General features: G+C 46.5%; 1 protein-coding gene across 2 annotated transcripts in view; it reads left to right on the top strand.

Moving 5' to 3' along the window:
- gpn1 (GPN-loop GTPase 1) overlaps window positions 1-19,209 on the top strand; it is a 92,747-nt gene that overhangs the window by 52,375 nt on the left and 21,163 nt on the right. For both annotated transcript variants that reach the window (XM_078229320.1, XM_078229319.1), the window contains exons 7-9: window positions 7,786-7,880; window positions 14,775-14,820; window positions 16,048-16,194. In XM_078229320.1, the coding sequence (XP_078085446.1) occupies window positions 7,786-7,880; window positions 14,775-14,820; window positions 16,048-16,194 (288 nt within the window). The remainder of the gene's footprint in view (window positions 1-7,785; window positions 7,881-14,774; window positions 14,821-16,047; window positions 16,195-19,209) is intronic.

Here is a 19,209-nt window from a genome sequence, read left to right as displayed (position 1 = left end):
ACAAATCCCCAGGGCCTGATGGCATCTATCCTAGACTGCTCAGGGAGACAAGAGATGTAATTGCTGGGCCTCTGACGGAAATCTTTGTCTCTTCATTGGACACAGGTGAGGTCCCTGAGGATTGGAGGATAGTGAATGTGGTACCGTTATTTAAGAAGGGTAGCAGGGATAACCCGGGTAATTATAGGCCAGAGAGCTTGACGTCCGTGGTAGGAAAGTTGTTGGAGAGGATTCTTAGAGACAGGATGTATGTGCATTTTGAACGGACCAATCTCATTAGTGACAGACAGCATGGTTTTGTAAGAGGGAGGTCGTGCCTTACAAATTTAATGGCGTTTTTTGAGGAAGTGACAAAAACGGTTGACGAAGGAAGGGCTGTGGATGTCGTCTATATGGATTTCAGTAAGGCATTTGACAAAGTCCCTCATGGCAGGTTGGATAAGAAGGTTAAGGCTCATGGGATACAAGGAGAAGTGGCTAGATGGGTAGAAAACTGGCTTGGCCACAGGAGACAGAGGGTAGCATTCGAAGGGTCTTTTTCCGGCTGGAGGTCTGTGACCAGTAGTGTTCCAAAGAACAATACAGCACAGGAACAGGCCCTTCGGCCCTCCAAGCCCGTGCCGCTCCCTGGTCCAAACTAGACCATTCTTTTGTATCCCTCCATTCCCACTCCGTTCATATGGCTGTCTAGATAAGTCTTAAACATTCCCAGTGTGTCTGCCTCCACCACCTTGCCTGGCAGCGCATTCCAGGCCCCCACCACCCTCTGTGTAAAATATGTCCTTCTGATATGTGTTAAACCTCCCCCACTTCACCTTGAACCTATGAGACCCCTCGTGATCGTCACCACCGACCTGGGGAAAAGCTCCCCACCGTTCACCCTATCTATGCCTTTCATAATTTTATACACCTCTATTAAGTCTCCCCTCATCCTCCGTCTTTCCAGGGAGAACAACCCCAGTTTACCCAATCTCTCCTCATAACTAAGCCCCTCCATGCCAGGCAACATCCTGGTAAACCTCCTCTGTACTCTCTCCAAAGCCTCCACATCCTTCTGGTAGTGTGGCGACCAGAACTGGACGCAGTATTCCAAATGCGGCCGAACCAACGTTCTATACATCTGCAACATCAGACCCCAACTTCTATACTCTATGCCCTGTCCTATAAAGGCAAGCATGCCATATGCCTTCTTCACCACCTTCTCCACCTGTGACGTCACCTTCAAGGATCTGTGGACTTGCACACCCAGGTCCCTCTGCGTATCTACACCCTTTATGGTTCTGCCATTTATCGTATAGCTCCTCCCTACATTATTTCTATCAAAATGCATCACTTCGCATTTATCAGGATTGAACTCCATCTGCCATTTCTTTGCCCACATTTCCAGCCTATCTATATCCTTCTGTAGCTTCTGACAATGCTCCTCACTATCTGCAAGTCCTGCCAATTTTGTGTCGTCCGCAAACTTACTGTTCACCCCAGTTACACCTTCTTCCAGATGGTTTATATAAATCACAAACAGCAGAGGTCCCAATACAGAGCCCTGCGGAACACCACTAGTCACAGGCCTCCAGCCGGAAAACGACCCTTCCACTACCACCCTCTGTCTTCTGTGACCAAGCCAGTTCTCCACCCATCTAGCCACCTCCCCCTTTATCCCATGAGATCAAACCTTTTGCACCAGCCTACCATGAGGGACTTTGTCAAAAGCTTTACTAAAGTCCATATAGACGACATCCACGGCCCTTCCCTCGTCAACCATTCTAGTCACTTCTTCAAAAAACACCACCAGGTTAGTGAGGCAGGACCTCCCTCTCACAAAACCATGCTGACTATCGTTAATGAGTTTATTCCTTTCTAAATGCGCATACATCCTATCTCTAAGAATCTTCTCCAACAACTTCCCCACCACGGACATCAAGCTCACCGGCCTATAATTACCCGGGTTATCCTTCCTACCCTTCTTAAATAACGGGACCACATTAGCTATCCTCCAATCCTCTGGGACCTCACCTGTGTCCAGTGACGAGACAAAGATTTGCGTCAGAGGCCCAGCGATTTCATCTCTCGTCTCCCTGAGCAGCCTTGGATAGATTCCATCAGGCCCTGGGGATTTGTCAGTCTTTATATTCTCTAACAAACCTAACGCTTCCTCCCTTGTAATGGAGATTTTCTCCAATGGTTCAACACTCCCCTCTGAGACACTCCCAGTCAATACATCCCTCTCCTTTGTGAGTACCGACGCAAAGTATTCATTTAGGATCTCCCCAACTTCTTTGGGCTCCAAGCATAATTCCCCACTTTTGTCCCTGAGAGGTCCGATTTTTTCCCTGACAACCCTTTTGTTCCTAACGTATGAATAAAATGCCTTGGGATTCTCCTTAATCCTGTCTGCCAAGGACATTTCGTGACCCCTTTTTGCCCTTCTAATTCCCCGTTTGAGTTCTTTCCTACTTTCTTTGTACTCCTCCAGAACTCCCTCCGTTTTTAGCTGCCTGGACCTAACATACGCCTCTCTTTTCTTTTAGACCAGTCCCTCAATTTCCCTGGTTATCCACGGTTCTCGAATCCTACCCTTCCTATCTTTCTTTTTGACAGGCACATGCCTATCCTGCAGCCCTAACAACTGTTCCTTTAAAGACTCCCACATGCCAGATGTGGATTTACCCTCAAACAGCCTCTCCCAATCAACAGCTGCCAATTTCTGCCTAATCCCACTAAAGTTAGCCTTCCCCCAATCCAACACCTTACCCTTGGGACACCACTCATCCTTTTCCATCACTATCCTAAAGCTAACAGAATTGTGGTCACTATTTGCCACATGTTCCCCTACTGAAACTTTGAAGACCTGACCGGGCTCATTCCCCAGTACTAGGTCCAGTATAGCCCCCTCTCTAGTCGGGCTATCTAGATATTGTTCCAAAGAACCCTCCTGTCCGCATTTTACAAATTCCTCCCCATTCAGAGTCCCTGCCCTCAGCGATTTCCAGTCTATACCAGGGAAATTGAAGTCTCCCACGACAACAACCCTATTTTTCCTGCACCTATCCAGTATCTCCTGACATATCCGTTCTTCCACTTCCCTTGGGCTGTTGGGGGGCCTGTAGTACACCCCCAACATAGTGACTGCGCCCTTCCTGTTTCTAAGTACCAGAAGATTGGAGGTTAGCGAATGTTGTCCCATTGTTTAAGAAGGGGAACAGAGACTTCCCCGGGAATTATAGACCGGTGAGTCTCACTTCTGTTGTCGGCAAGATGTTGGAAAAAATTATAAGGGATAGGATTTATAGTTATTTGGAGAGTAATGAATTGATAGGTGATAGTCAGCATGGTTTTGTGGCAGGTAGGTCGTGCCTTACTAACCTTATTGAGTTTTTTGAGAAAGTGACCAAGGAGGTGGATGGGGGCAAGGCAGTGGACGTGGTATATATGGATTTTAGTAAGGCGTTTGATAAGGTTCACCATGGTAGGCTTCTGCAGAAAATGCAGATGTATGGGATTGGGGGTGATCTAGGAAATTGGATCAGGAATTGGCTAGCGGATAGGAAACAGAGGGTGGTGGTTGATAGTAAATATTCATCATGGAGTGCGGTTACAAGTGGTGTACCTCAGGGATCTGTTTTGGGGCCACTGCTGTTTGTAATATTTATTAATGATCTGGATGAGGGTATAGTTGGGTGGATTAGCAAATTTGCTGATGACACCAAAGTCGGTGGTGTGGTAGACAGTGAGGAAGGGTGTCGTAGTTTGCAGGAAGACTTAGACAGGTTGCAAAGTTGGGCCGAGAGGTGGCGGATGGAGTTTAATGCGGAGAAGTGTGAGGTAATTCACTTTGGTAGGAATAACAGATGTGTTGAGTATAGGGCTAACGGGAGGACTTTGAATAGTGTGGAGGAGCAGAGGGATCTAGGTGTATGTGTGCATAGATCCCTGAAAGTTGGGAATCAAGTAGATAAGGTTGTTAAGAAGGCATATGGTGTCTTGGCGTTTATTGGTAGGGGGATTGAATTTAGGAGTCGTAGCGTTATGTTGCAACTGTACACAACTCTGGTGCGGCCGCACTTGGAGTACTGTGTGCAGTTCTGGTCCCCACATTACAGGAAGGATGTGGAGGCTTTGGAGAGGGTGCAGAGGAGGTTTACCAGGATGTTGCCTGGTATGGAGGGGAGATCCTATGAGGAGAGGCTGAGGGATTTGGGATTGTTTTCGCTGGAAAGGCGGCGGCTAAGAGGGGATCTTATTGAAACATATAAGATGATTAGAGGTTTAGATAGGGTGGATAGTGATAGCCTTTTTCCTCTGATGGAGAAATCCAGCACGAGGGGGCATGGCTTTAAATTGAGGGGGGGTAGTTATAGAACCGATGTCAGGGGTAGGTTCTTTACCCAGAGGGTGGTGAGGGATTGGAATGCCCTGCCAGCATCAGTAGTAAATGCGCCTAGTTTGGGGGCGTTTAAGAGATCCGTAGATAGGTTCATGGACGAAAAGAAATTGGTTTAGGTTGGAGGGTCACAGTTTTTTTTTAACTGGTCGGTGCAACATCGTGGGCCGAAGGGCCTGTTCTGCGCTGTAATGTTCTATGTTCTATGTTCTAGAGTGACTCGTTACACGACCCCTCTGAGTTGTCCTCCCTCTGCAATGCTGTAATATGCTCTCCAACTAATACTGCTACTCCCCCACCTCTTTTGGCCCCTCCTCTGTCTCGCCTAAAACACTTGTACCCTGGAATATTCAGCTGCCAGTCTTGTCCCTCTTTCAACCAATTTCTCTGTCACCGCAACCACATCCAAATTCCTCGTAAGCATTAGGGCCCTAAGTTCGTCTGTCTTACCTGCTACGCTCCTTGCATTGAAGTATAAGCACTCCAGACCTCCAGGCCCAGTGAGGTCATCCTCCCCAGAGTGCTCTTCTTTGCCAGCCTTGTCCCAGCCCCAAGCTCGTCCCCAGCCTCTACACTTGTAGACCTAATATTTTGTTCCGCAGGGCTCTGTACTGGGACCTCTGCTATTTGTGATATATATAAATGATTTGGAAGAAGGTGTAACTGGCGTTATCAGCAAGTTTGCGGATGACATGAAGATGGCTGGACTTGCGGATAGCGATGAACATTGTCGGACAGTACAGCAGGATATAGATAGGCTGGAAAATTGGGCGGAGAAATGGCAGATGGAATTTAATCCAGATATATGCGAAGTGATGCATTTTGGAAGAACTAATGTAGGGGGGAGTTATACAATAAATGGCAGAGCCATCAAGAGTATAGAAACAGAGGGACCTAGCTGTGCAAGTCCACAAATCCTTGAAGATGGCAGCACAGGTGGAGAAGGTGGTGAAGAATGCATATGGTATGCTTGCCTTTATACGACGGGGTATAGAGTATAAAAGCTGGAGTCTGATGATGCAGCTGTATAGAATGCTGGTTAGGCCACATTTGGAGTACTGCGTCCAGTTCTGGTCGCCGCACTACCAGAAGGACGTGGAGGCTTTAGAGAGAATGCAGAGAAGGTTTACCAGGATGTTGCCTGGTATGGAGGCTCTTAGCTATGAGGAGGGATTGGATAAACTGGGCTTGTTCTCCCTGGAAAGACGGAGAATGAGGGGAGACCTAATAGAGGTGTACAAAATTATGAAGGGTATAGATAGGGTGAACAGTGGGAAGCTTTTTCCCAGGTTGGAGGTGACGATCACGAGGGCTCAAGGTGAGAGAGGCGAGGTATAACTCCGATATCAGAGGGACGTTTTTTACACAGAGGGTGGTGGGGGCCTGGAATGCGCTGCCAAGTAGGGTGATGGAGGCAGACACGCTGGCATCGTTTAAGACTCAAATGGATAGTCACATGAGGAGTCTGGGAATGGAGGGATACAAACGATTGGTCTAGTTGGACCAATGAGCGGCACAGGCTTGGAGGGCCGAAGGGCCTGTTTCCTGTGCTGTATTGTTCTTTGGTCCCAGTACTGATCCTTGTAGAACACCAATGTCCCCTGACCTCATTTTCTGACCATATTCAATTCTTCTGTTCTGGGCCTTTTTGAAAATCCAGATTAGTTACAGTTACAGCATTACAGTTGTCTACCTACCCTGTTGTGAAACCATAAAATCCCTACTGTGCAGAAAGAAGCCATTTGGCCCATCAAGTCTGCATCAGTTCTCTATAGAGCATCTTACCCAGCCCCCACCCCTCCATTTGCCATGGTTATAGAACATAGAACAGTACAGCACAGAACAGGCCCTTCGGCCCATGATGTTGTGCCGAACTTTATCTGGAACCAAGATCAAGCTATCCCACTCCCTATCATGCTGGTGTGCTCCATGTGCCTATCCAATATCCGCTTAAATGTTCCTAAAGTGTCTGACTCCGCTATCACTGCAGGCAGTCCATTCCACACCCCAACCACTCTCTGCGTAAAGAGCCTACCTCGGACATCCTTCCTATAGCTCCCACCATGAACCCTATAGTTATGCCCCCTTGTAATAGCTCCATCCACCTGAGGAAATAGTCTTTGAACGTTCACTCTATCTATCCCCTACTTCATTTTGTAAACTTCTATTAAGTCTCCCCTCAACCTCCTCCGCTCCAGAGAGAACAGTCCTAGCTCCCTCAATCTTTCCTCATAAGACCTACCCTCCAAACTAGGCAGCATCCTGGTAAATCTCCTTTGCATTCTTTCCAGCACTTCCACATCCTTCTTATAGTGAGGTGACCAGAACTGCACACAATATTCCAAATGTGGTCTCACCAAGGTCCTGTACAGTTGCAGCATAACCCCACGGCTCTTAAACTCCAACCCCCTGTTAATAAAAGCTAACACACTATCGGCCTTCTTCACAGCTCTATCCACTTGAGTGGCAACCTTCAGAGATCTGTGGATATGCTCTCTCTTCCTCCTTATATCCTCAAAAAATTCAATAAGTTTGGTCATGCAAGATTTTTCCTTTTAGAATCCATAGTAACTCTTCATAGTTCATTTCCCAATTTCTAGATGGTCTTTGGTTCTGTTAGTAAGAATTCCATTACTTTTCTTATCACTGATGTCAAACTGTCTGCTCTATGATTCCCTGAACACAGTCTGTCCCTCTTAATTATAGAAATTGCATTAGCTATCTGCCAGTCCTCTGGTACAAGACCATTTTTAAACAAACTATCAAATGTGGAGGAGAATGTAGGTAGGTGGGGTTGGGGATTTTGGGGACAGATGTGTAGATGGATTTATGGGGTGAAGTGTACAGGTGGGGCTGAGGATAGTGAGGCAAAAGGCATGTAGATGGGGAAGAATATATGGTGGGAAGAAATTAGGAGGAATTTCTTCAGCCAGAGAGTGGTGAATCTGTGGAATTCTTTGCCGCAGAAGGCTTTGGAGGCTAGGTCATTGAGTATCTTTAAGACAGAGATAGATCGGTTCTTGATTAATAAGGAGATCAGGGGTCATGGCGAAAATGCAGGAGAATGGGGATGAGAAAAATATCAGCCGTGATTGAATGGCGGAGCAGATGCGATGGGCCGAGTGGCCTAATTCTGTTCCTATGTCTTATGGTCTCATGGTGAATGGTGGGTAGTTGGTGGCTGGGGACATTAGTTGGCAGTGAAGGTGGGTGTGTGGGATTTGGGTATATTGAGGATAATATCCCAGCCCCCACCTCCCCGCCATGTTCCCAGCCCCACCTATGCATCTGTCCATATTTAGTGCCAGTTTAAAGGCCAAATGTCCTCGCAGCCTTTCTGTAGGTTTTTTGTTGTAGCCTGATCATACTCCTGTATCTTACATTAACACTGATCTTCCTCACAGGCCTCCACCTTCTCCACAGTTGTCGTCTATGTGATGGACACATCGCGCAGCACAAACCCAGTTACCTTCATGTCTAACATGCTGTACGCATGCAGGTATGGTCCCAGGCTCTGTGAGAAACTTGTCACTCTGATTTGAGTGATTTGGATATTGGGTATGTTTGTAGATAATTGTAAAATGGAAGGGATAATAAATAACTGAGAACCAAAGGAAGCTGCAAAGGAACATTAATACAATGATGTGGGGAACCTGTGGATGTGGTAGATCTGGACTTCCAGAAGGTGTTTGACAAGGTGCCACATAAAAGACTGATCCTGAACTTGAGATCATAGATGATTGGGGGTAGAGTACTGGATTGGATTGAAGATTGGCTGACTGACAGAAAGCTGAGGTTTGGGATAAATGGGTCCTTCTCTGGCTGGCAAAATGTAACTAGCGGGGTGCCGCAGGGGTCAGTCCTCGGACCTCAACTGTTTACAATCTACATAAATGATCTGCAAGCAGGGACAGAGTGTAACGTAGCAAAGTTTGTGGATGATTCTAAAATAGGTGGGAAAGCAGTCAGCGAAGAGAATATAAAGATTTTACAGACGGATATAGATAGGCTAGGAGAATGGGTGAAAATTTAGCAGATGGAGTTTAATGTGGATAAGCATGAGGTTGTCCATTTTGGCAGAAAGTATAGGCAAATTATTACCTAAATGGAAAGCAGATTCAAAATGTGTCCGGGCAGAGGAATCTGGGTGTCTATGTTCATGAATTGCAGAAAGTCAGTATGCAGGTGCAGCATGCAATAAAAAAGGCAAATGGGATGTTGACATTTATTGCAAAAGGACTGGAGTATAAAAGTAGAGAAGTGTTGTTGCAATTGTATAGGGTGTTGGTGAGACCACATCTGGAGTATTGTGTCCAGTTTTGGTCTCCTTATTTGAGGAAGGATGTTGTGGCATTGGAGGCCGTTCAGAGGAGGTTCACCAGATTGATTCCGGGGATGAAAGGGATGACGTATGAGGAGAGATTAAACAGTTTGTGCTTATACTTGCTGGAATTTAGAAGGATAAGATGGGATCTGATCAAGGTATATAAAATTTTAAAAGGGATTGATAGTGTAAATGTAGACCAAATGTTTCCTCTTATGGGGCAATCTGGAACAAGAGGTGATAGATTTTAAACTGAGATGAGGAAGAACTACTTCTCGCAGACAGTGGTGAATTTGTGGAACTCGCTGCCCCATAGCACGGAGTCTGAATTGTTGAATGGTTTCAAGAAGGAGATAGATATATTTCTAATAAAGGGATGATGAGATATGGGGAAAAGGTGGAGAGGTGTATTTGAGACCAGGGAGAGGTCAGCCATGATCTGATTGAATGGCGGAGCAGGCTAGTAGGGCTGAATTTGTCTACCTCTGCTCCTAATTCCTATGTTCCACTGTAGGAGCTCCTCAGGGCAGTGTCCTAGGCCCAGTCATCTTCAGCTGCTTCATCAATGACCTTCTTTCCATCAGGCTCTGTGGCCCGGAAAGGAAAGAGAGGGATTAGGAGAGCAATAGTGGTGGGGGACGCGTCGGTTAGAGGCATGGACAGGCGATTCTGTGGGTGCGAACAGGACTCCAGGATGGTATTCTGCCTACCTAGTGCTGGGGTACTGGATGTCTCCGAGCGGATAGGAGGCATATTAAAAGGGGAGGATAAAGAAACAGATGTCATTGTACACATTGGTGCAAATGACGTAGATAGGAAGATCAGGGGGATCCTACGAGAGCAATTCAGGGAGTTGGGAAGTAGGCTAAAAAGTAGGGCCTCCAGGGTGGCAATCTCTGGGCTGCTCCCAATGCCTAGGGCCAGAGAGGCTAGGAATAGGGAGATAGTACAATTGAACGCTTGGCTAAAGGACTGGTCCAGGAGGGAGGGCTTCATATTCCTGGATCACTGGGAAATTTTCAAGAGAGGATTGCACCTGTACAAGAAGGACGGGTCACAACTAAATTGGAAGGGCACGAATATCCTGGCTGGGAGTTTTGCTAGTGCAGTTCGGGTGGGTTTAAACTAATATGGCAGGGGAGTGGGGATCAAAAAATTATGTCTACATGTGTAGAGGCTGGGGACGAGCTTGGGGCTGGGACAAGGCTGGCAAAGAAGAAGAGCACTTTGGGGGAGGATGACCTCACTGGGCCTGGAGGTCTGGAGTGCATCTACTTCAATGCAAGGAGCGTAGCAGGTAAGACGGATGAACTTAGGGCCTTAATGCTTACGAGGAATTTGGATGTGGTTGCGGTGACAGAGACTTGGTTGAAAGAGGGACAGAACTGGCAACTAAATATTCCGGGGTGCAAGTGTTTTAGGCGAGACAGAGGAGGGGCCAAAAGAGGTTGGGGAGTAGCAGTATTAGTTGGAGAGCATATTACAGTGGTGCAGAGGGAGGACAATTCAGAAGGGTTGTGTAACGAGAATCACTGTGGGTGGAGCTCAGAAACAGGAAGGGCGCAGTCACTATGTTGGGGGTGTACTACAGGCCCCCCCAACAGCTCAAGGGAAGTGGAAGAACGGATATGTCAGGAGATAATGGGTAGGTGCAGGAAAAATAGGGTTGCTGTCGTGGGAGACTTCAATTTCCCTGGTATAGACTGGAAATCGCGTAGGGCTGGGAGTCTGAATGGGGAGGAATTTGTAAAATGCGTACAGGAAGGTTCTTTGGAACAATATGTAGATAGCCCGACTAGAGAGGGGGCTATACTGGACCTAGTACTGGGGAATGAGCCCGGTCAGGTCTTCAAAGTTTCGGTAGGGGAACACAATTCTGTTAGCTTTAGGATAGTGATGGAAAAGGATGAGTGGTGTCCCAAGGGTAAGGTGTTGGATTGGGGGAAGGCTAACTTTAGTGGGATTAGGCAGAAATTGGCAGCTGTTGATTGGAAGAGGCTGTTTGAGGGTAAATCCACATCTGGCATGTGGGAGTCTTTTAAGGAACAGTTGTTAGGGCTGCAGGATAGGCATGTGCCTGTAAAAAAGAAGGATAGGAAGGGTAGGATTCGAGAACCGTGGATAACCAGGCAAATTGAGGGATTGGTCAAAAAGAAAAGAGAGGCGTACGTTAGGTCCAGGCAGCTAAAAACAGAGGGAGCTCTGGAGGAATACAAAGAAAGTAGGAAAGAACTCAAACGAGGAATTAGAAGGGCAAAAAGGGGTCACGAAATGTCCTTGGCAGACAGGATTAAGGAGAATCCCAAGGCATTTTATTCATACGTTAGGAACAAAAGGGTTGTCAGGGAAAAAATTGGACCTCTCGGGGACAAAAGTGGGGAATTATGCTTAGAGCCCAAAGAAGTAGGGGAGATCCTAAATGAGGGGTGTTGATTATGAGGAGAGACTGAGCAGATTGGGATTGTACTCGTTGGAATTTAGAAGGCTGAGGGGGGATCTTATAGAGACCTATAAGATAATGAAGGGGCTGGATAGGGTAGAGGTGGAGAGATTCCACTTAGAAAGGAAACTAGAACTAGAGGGCACAGCCTCAAAATAAAGGGGGGTCAGTTTAGGACAAAGTTGAGGAGGAACTTCTTCTCTCAGAGGGTGGTGAATCTCTGGAATTCTCTGCCCACTGAGGTAGGGGAGGCTACCTCGTTGAATATGATTAAATCACGGATAGATGGATTCCTGATCGGTAAGGGAATTAGGGGTTATGGGGATCAGGCGGGCAAGTGGAACTGATCCACTTCAGATCAGCCATGATCTTGTTGAATGGCGGGGCAGGCTCGAGGGGCTAGATGGCCTACTCCTGCTCCTATTTCTTATGTTCTTAATACTTTGCGTCGGTATTCACAAAGGAGAGGGATGTGTTGACTGGGAGTGTCTCGGAGGGGAATGTTGACCCTTTCGAGAAAATCTCCATTACAAGGGAGGAAGTGTCAGGTTTTTTAGGGAATATAAAGACTGACAAATCCCCAAAGCCTGATGGAATCTATCCAAGGCTGCTCAGGGAGACGAGAGATGAAATCGCTGGGCCTCTGACGCAAATCTTTGTCTCGTCACTGGACACAGGTGAGGTCCCAGAGGATTGGAGGATAGCTAATGTGGTCCCGTTATTTAAGAAGGGTAGGAAGGATAACCTGGGAAATTGTAGGCCGGTGAGCTTGACGTCCGTGGTAGGGAAGTTGTAGAAGAGGATTCTTAGAGATAGGATGTATGCGCATTTAGAAAGGAATAAACTCATTAACGATAGTCAGCATGGTTTTGTGAGAGGGAGATCATGCCTCACTAACCTGGTGGAGTTTTTTGAAGAAGTGACTAGAATGGTTGACGAGGGAAGGGCTGTGGATGTCGTCTATATGGACTTTAGTAAAGCGTTTGACCAAAGTCCCTCATGGTAGGTTGGTGCAAATGGTAGGATCTCATGGGATAAAGGGGGAGGTGGCTAGATGTGTGGAGAACTGGCTTGGTCACAGAAGACAGAGGGTGGTCGTGGAAGGGTCTTTTTCCGGCTGGAGGCCTGTGACTAGTGGTGTTCCGCAGGGCTCTGTATTGGGACCTCTGCTGTTGTGATTTATATAAACCATCTGGAAGAAGGTGTAACTGGGGTGATCAGTAAGTACAGATAGTGAGGAACGTTGTCAGAGGCTACAGAAGGATATAGATAGGCTGGAAATGTGGGCAAAGAAATAGCAGATGGAGTTCAATCCAGATAAATGCGAAGTGATGCATTTTGGTCGAACTAATGTAGGGGGGAGCTATACGATAAATGGCAGAACCATAAAGGGTGTAGATACGCAGAGGGACCTGGGTGTGCAAGTCCATAGATCCTTGAAGGTGACGTCACAGGTGGAGAAGGTGGTGAAGAAGGCATATGGCATGCTTGCCTTTATAGGACGGGGCATAGAATATAAAAGTTGGGGTCTGATGTTGCAGTTGTAGAGAAAGTTGGTTCGGCCGCATTTGGAATACTGCGTCCAGTTCTGGTTGCCACACTACCAGAAGGACGTGGAGGCTTTAGAGAGAGTGCAGAGGAGGTTTACCAGGATGTTGCCTGGTATGGAGGGTCTTAGTTATGAGGAGAGATTGGGTAAACTGGGGTGGTTCTCACTGGAAAGACGGAGGATGAGGGGTGACCTAATAGAGGTGTATAAAATTATGAAAGGCATAGGGTGAACAGTGGAAGCTTTTTCCCAGGTCGGTGGTTACGTTCACGAGGGGTCATAGGTTCAAGGTGAAGGGGGGGAGGTTTAACACGGATCTCAGAAGGACGTATTTTACACAGAGGGTGGTGGGGGCCTGGAATGTGCTGCCGGGCAAGGTGGTGGAGGCGGACACACTGGGAACGTTTAAGACTTCTCTAGATAGACACATGAACGGAGTGGGAATGGAGGGATACAAAAGAATGGTCTAGTTTGGACCAGGGAGCGGCACGGGCTTGGAGGGCTGAAGGGCCTGTTCCTGTGCTGTTCTTTGTTCTTTTTGTTCTTAAGATCAGAAATGGCGTTCGCTGCTGATTGTGCAATGTTCAGCGCGATTAGTGACTCCTCAGATACTGAAGCAATCTGTGTCCAAATGCAGAAAGACCTGGACAATATGCAGGCTTGGGCTGACAAGTGGCAAATAATATTTGTGCCACACAAGTGCCAGGCAATGACCATCTCCAACAAGAGAGATCTAACTATCACCCCTTGATTTTCATTGGCATTGCCATCACTGATTCCCCCAATATCAACATCCTGTGGGTTACCATTGATCAGAAACTGAACTGGATTAGCCATATAAGTAATGTGGCTCCAAGCACAGGTCAAAGACGAGAAATCCTGCAATGAGTAACTCAGCTCCTGACTCCCCGAAGCCTGTCCACAAGTCGGGAGAGTGATGGAACACTCTCTCCAGTTGCCTGGATGAGTACAGCTCCAACAACAAATGTGAGGTCATCCATTTTGGTAGGAATAACAGCAAAATGGATTATTATTTAAATGGTAAAAAATTGCAACATGCTGCTGTGCAGACGGACCTGGGTGTCCTTATGCAAGAATCTCAAGGTGTTGGTTTGCAGGTGCAGCAGGTAATTAAGATGGCAAATGGAATTTTGTCCTTTATTGCTCGAGGGATGGAGTTTAAAAACAGTGAGGTTATGTTACAGCTATATAAGGCGCTGGTGAGGCCACACCTGGAGTACTGTGTACAGTTTTGTTCTCCTTACTTGAGAAAGGATATACTGGCACTGGAAGGGGTGCAGAGGAGATTCACTAGGTTGATTCCGGAGTTGAGAGGGTTGGTTTATGAAGAGAGACTGAGGCTATGCTCATTGGAATTCAGAAGAATGAGGAGTGATCTTATAGAAACATAAACGATTATGAAGGGAATAGATAAGATAGAAGCAGGGAAGTTGTTTTCACTGACGGGTGAAACTAGAACTCGGGTGCATAGCCTCAAAATAAGGGAAAGCAGATTTAGGACTGAGTTGAGGAGGAACTTCTTCACACACAGGGTTGTGAATCTGTGGAATTCCCTGCCCAGTGAAGCAGTTGAGGCTACCTCATTGAATGTTTTTAAGGCAAGGATAGATAAACTTTTGAACAGTGAAGGAATTAAGGGTTTTGGTGAGCGGGCGGGTAAGTGGAGCTGAGTCCACAAAAAGATCAGCCATGATCTTATTGAATGGCAGAGCAGGCTCGAGGGGCCAGATGGCCTACTCCTGCTCCTAGTTCTTATGTTCTAACACTCAAGAAACTCAACATCCAGGACAAATCAGCCCCACTTGATTGCTATCCCTTCCACAAACATTCAATCCCTCCACCACTGACAAACATTAGTAACCGTGTGTACCATATACAAGATGCACTGCAGGAACTAACTAGGTTCCTTAGTGCTTTCCAAACCCACAGCCACAACCATCTAGAAGGACAAAGGCAGCAGATACCTGGGAACATCCCTTTAGTAAGTGCATTGGATTGTCCGTTTATGGATATGCAATAACACTGAGTTAAATTGTAATGTCACTCTCTCCCCTTTTAGTATTCTCTACAAGACCAGACTGCCATTCATCGTCGTCATGAATAAGGTAAGAATTACCTTCACCCAGTTGGGTCCATGTAGGGGTGACCTCTTTCACCCCTTGGCTTGTGTTCAGAGGTGTCCCAGCCAGAAAGAGTTAAAGCCTTCTGCTGGTTATAAAGGAGCAATAGTGACTGGGTCCAATGGAGTCTCACCCCAGTTAATAAGGCTACAAAATGGCTGGAGTGGATAACCGGAAATACTGAGCTGGATGGTAGTAGATCAGCCTTCGAAAGGTGGGTGTTGGGTATACTTAGGGGCAGGGTAAAGGGGAGCCTTGCTTTGGATCTAATCACAAGTAGTTGGATCTAACTACTTGCCCTGGGAGTGTTTGATGGGGCAATGTTGTTGGGGTAGATGAAGGATATGGGAAGAAAGTTAAGTGAGCATGGGCAGTGGGTGGATAAATGTGATTAAAGAATATGTTGAGAGGTTGGGTTAAGGAATGTGATGCAGTGAGCAGTTGATGTGTGCATGTGTGACTGGTTTGTTAGACTAGAAAGCCGTCTGTTCCCAATCTCAGCAGAAGAAGCTCAGATAGAGCTGTGAAGAAGGCCTATAGTGTGTTAGCTTTTATTAACAGGGGGTTGGAGTTTAAGAGCCGTGGGGTTATGCTGCAACTGTACAGGACCTTGGTGAGACCACATTTGGAATATTGTGTGCAGTTCTGGTCACCTCACTATAAGAAGGATGAGGAAGCGCTGGAAAGAGTGCAGAGGAGATTTACCAGGATGCTGCCTGGTTTGGAGGGTAGGTCTTATGAGGAAAGGTTGAGGGAGCTAGGGCTGTTCTCTCTGGAGCGGAGGAGGCTGAGGGGAGACTTAATAGAGGTTTATAAAATGATGATGGGGATAGACAGAGTGAACGTTCAAAGACTATTTCCTCGGGTGGATGGAGCTATTACAAGGGGGCATAACTATAGGGTTCATGGTGGGAGATACAGGAAGGATATCAGAGGTAGGTTCTTTACGCAGAGAGTGGTTGGGGTGTGGAATGGACTGCCTGCAGTGATAGTGGAGTCAGACACTTTCGGAACATTTAAGCGGTTATTGGATAGGCACATGGAGCACACCAGGATGATAGGGAGTGGGATAGCTTGATCTTGGTTTCAGATAAAGCTCGGCACAACATCGTGGGCCGAAGGGCCTGTTCTGTGCTGTACTGTTCTATGTTCTATAAGAAAGCCTAATGCTGTGATTGTAGATTGATAAATACTTTGTTGCTGTGATTGTAGGTTGACATTGTGGACCATTGCTTTGCCGTGGAATGGATGAAAGATTTTGAAACTTTTCAGGATGCACTGAACCAGGAGACGACATTTGCCAGCAATCTGACACGCTCCATGAGCTTGGTCCTGGATGAATTCTACAGCAAACTGCGGGTGAATTGTGTTCTATATTTAAGTGCATTCTTAGTCTTCATTCTATTTTCCTCATCTTTTGTTTTCTCTGCCTTATTGCCAGTGTTAGTTGGAGAGTTGAGACCACTCTCTTTCTTGATCATTCTGTAAAAGAGGCTTATAACTGTCAAGTTCACGATACAGTCATGAACCAAGATAAATGTAAAATGCTAAAGGAGAACTGAAGGACAGAGAGAAAGGTGGGAACAGTAGCTAATATAACAGGGAACCCAAAAGTCTAGTAATGGAAATAATAAATGGGTTTTCAAAGGAGTGGCAATATGTGCTCAGTATGATTACAGCTAGTGGAGAGTTTCACCCTTGTTTTTTGCACTGATATCCTGGGTACCTGCGTCATTGAGGATGGGGCTGCTTGTGGAACTTTTTCCCATAATTAGTTTAATTGTCTGCCGCAATTCATAGAAATCATAGAAATCCTACAGGGCAGAAGAAGGCCATTTGGCCCACTGAGTCGGCACCGACTCTTCGACAGAGCATCCCACCCAGGCCCTATCCCCACATATTTACCCTGCTGATCCCCCTAACCCCCACATCTGGGACACTTAAGGGGCAACTTAGCATGGCCATTCCACTTAAACTGCACATCTTTGGACAATGGTTGGAAACTGGAGCACCCGGAGGAAACCCACACAGACGCGGGGAGAATGTACAAACTCCACACAGACAGTGACCCAAGGTTGGAATTGAACTCAGATGCCTTGCGCTGTGAGGCAGCAGTGCTAACCACTGTGTCACCGTGCGGCCATCATATTGGATGTGGCATCACTTTGATCCATTGGTGTGGGATTGCTTGCCTCTGCCCATCCTTAAATGTTGTTTAGCATTCATGGAATCTTTTGTTATACATTCACCAGGTTGACACCTAACTTTTAGCTTCTCGCATGCTCTTCCACACTCCATTGATGGAAAAGGTTTTCACCCTGACTTTTTGGTAATGGTAAAGTGAAGAAAATGCTGACCCGTGAGGTTACGGATTATGGTGAAATGGTAACTGCTGCTGATTGCCCACAGTATCTCATAGGTGCGCAACTTGATGTGGAGATGCCGGCGTTGGACTGGGGTAGGCACAATAAGAAGTCTCTCAACACCAGGTTAAAGTCCAACAGGTTTATTTGGTAGCACGAGCTTTCGGATCACTGCCCCATCACCAGTGTCTGTGTGATGATCACCAATCCTGTCTTGGACAGATGGACCTGTGTCAGGTAGATTAGGGTAAGAATGAGATTAAGTACTTTTTTCTTCCTCCTGTTGGTGTTCTCACCATCTGCCATAGACCCAGTTTGGCAAATTTGTCCTTGAGGACTCAGCCAGCTTGACCAGTAATAGTGCTATCAGGCCACCTTTGGTGGTGGACATTGTATTTCTCCACTCCTGCAACAGTGATATATTGAGTCCGGAATCTGTGACTTGCAGTTGGAGTGTCCACGAACTGCCACCTTTGTCCTTTAGGTGGTAGGGGTTGCTGGTTTGGGAGGTGCTGTTGAAGAAGCCTTGGCAAGTTGTTGCAGTGTAACCACCCAAAAAGTTGCAGGGCAGATTTGTTAGAAATTTACTAGAGATAAGTGAGTTCAGTAATATGGAGAAGCTGGAGTTCTACAAACATACAAATTAGGAGCAGAAGTAGACCAGATTTAATAGAGTTGTTTTAAATCATGACAGGGTTTGATAGAGTAAAGAAAGGTTTTCAACACTCGGAAGGATTGGTAACCAGAGAGCACAGATGCATTTAAGAAAATTGAAAAAAGAATCAAGGTCAGCATGAGGAAGCATTGTTTTTACAGAATTATGATGATCAGAAAGGGTGGTGGAAGCAGATTCAATACGAACTTTCAAAGTGAAATTGGATATCTGTTTGGAGAGCAAAGGTTTGCAGAGCGATGAATGAGCAAGGGAGTGTGGCGAGGAGTGAGAGTTAAATCAGGGTTCTAGTACGGGTAGGGAATCTCTGGTAAGTTTTTCCCGAGCTGTAATTTAGATTAACAGTCAAACTCTGATTTGGAATTTTAAAATTCCCACAAAACTCATCTCTAAACGCCATGGCCTGAGCCTCGGCTCCTCCCTCTGCGATTGGATCCTGAACTTCCTAACTCTCAGTCCACCGTCAGTAAGGATAGGCAACACCTCCACCACGATCATCCTCAACACCAGTGCCCCACAAGGCTGTGTTCTCAGCCCCCTACTCCACTCCTTAGACCTACGACCGTGTGGCCAAATTCCTCTCCAACTCGATTTTCAAGTTTGCTGATGACACCACCATAGTGGGTCGGATCTCAAACAATGACGAGACAGAGTACAGGAATGAGGTAGAGAATCTGGTAAGCTGGTGCGACAACAATAATCTCCTTTGATATCAGTAAAACAAAGGAGATTGTCATTGACTTCAGGAAGCGTAAAGGAGAACATGCCCCTGTCTACATCAACAGAGACGAAGTAGAAAGGGCCGAGAGCTTCAAGTTCTTAGACGTCCAGATCACCAACAACCTGTCCTGGTCCACCCACGCTGATGCTATGGTTAAGAAAGCCCACCAATGCCTCTACTTTCTCAGGAGGCGAAGGAAATTTGGCGTTTCCACTACGACTCTTGTCAATTTTTATAGATGCACCATAGAAAGTATTCTTTCTGGTTGTATCACAGCTTGGTATGGCTTCTGCTCTATCCAAAAGCGCAAGAAACTACAAAGGGTCATGAACTAAGCCCAGTCCATCACGCAACCAGCCTCCCATCCATTGACTCCGTCTACACCTCCCGCTGCCTCGGAAAAGCAGCCAGCATAATTAAGGGCCCCATGCACCCCGGACGTTCTGTCTTCCATCTTCTTCCTTCGGGAAAAAGATACAAAAGTCTGAGGCTACATACCAACCGACTCGAGAACAGCTTCTTCCCTGCTGCCATCAGACTTTTGAATGGACCTACCTTGCATTAAGCTGATCTTTTTCTGCACCCCAGCTATGACTGTAACACTACATTCTGCACTC

The sequence above is a fragment of the Mustelus asterias genome, chromosome 15 (genome assembly GCF_964213995.1).
Source record: "Mustelus asterias chromosome 15, sMusAst1.hap1.1, whole genome shotgun sequence".
Lineage (NCBI taxonomy): Eukaryota > Metazoa > Chordata > Chondrichthyes > Carcharhiniformes > Triakidae > Mustelus > Mustelus asterias.
This window is presented reverse-complemented; position numbering and strand designations above follow the sequence as displayed.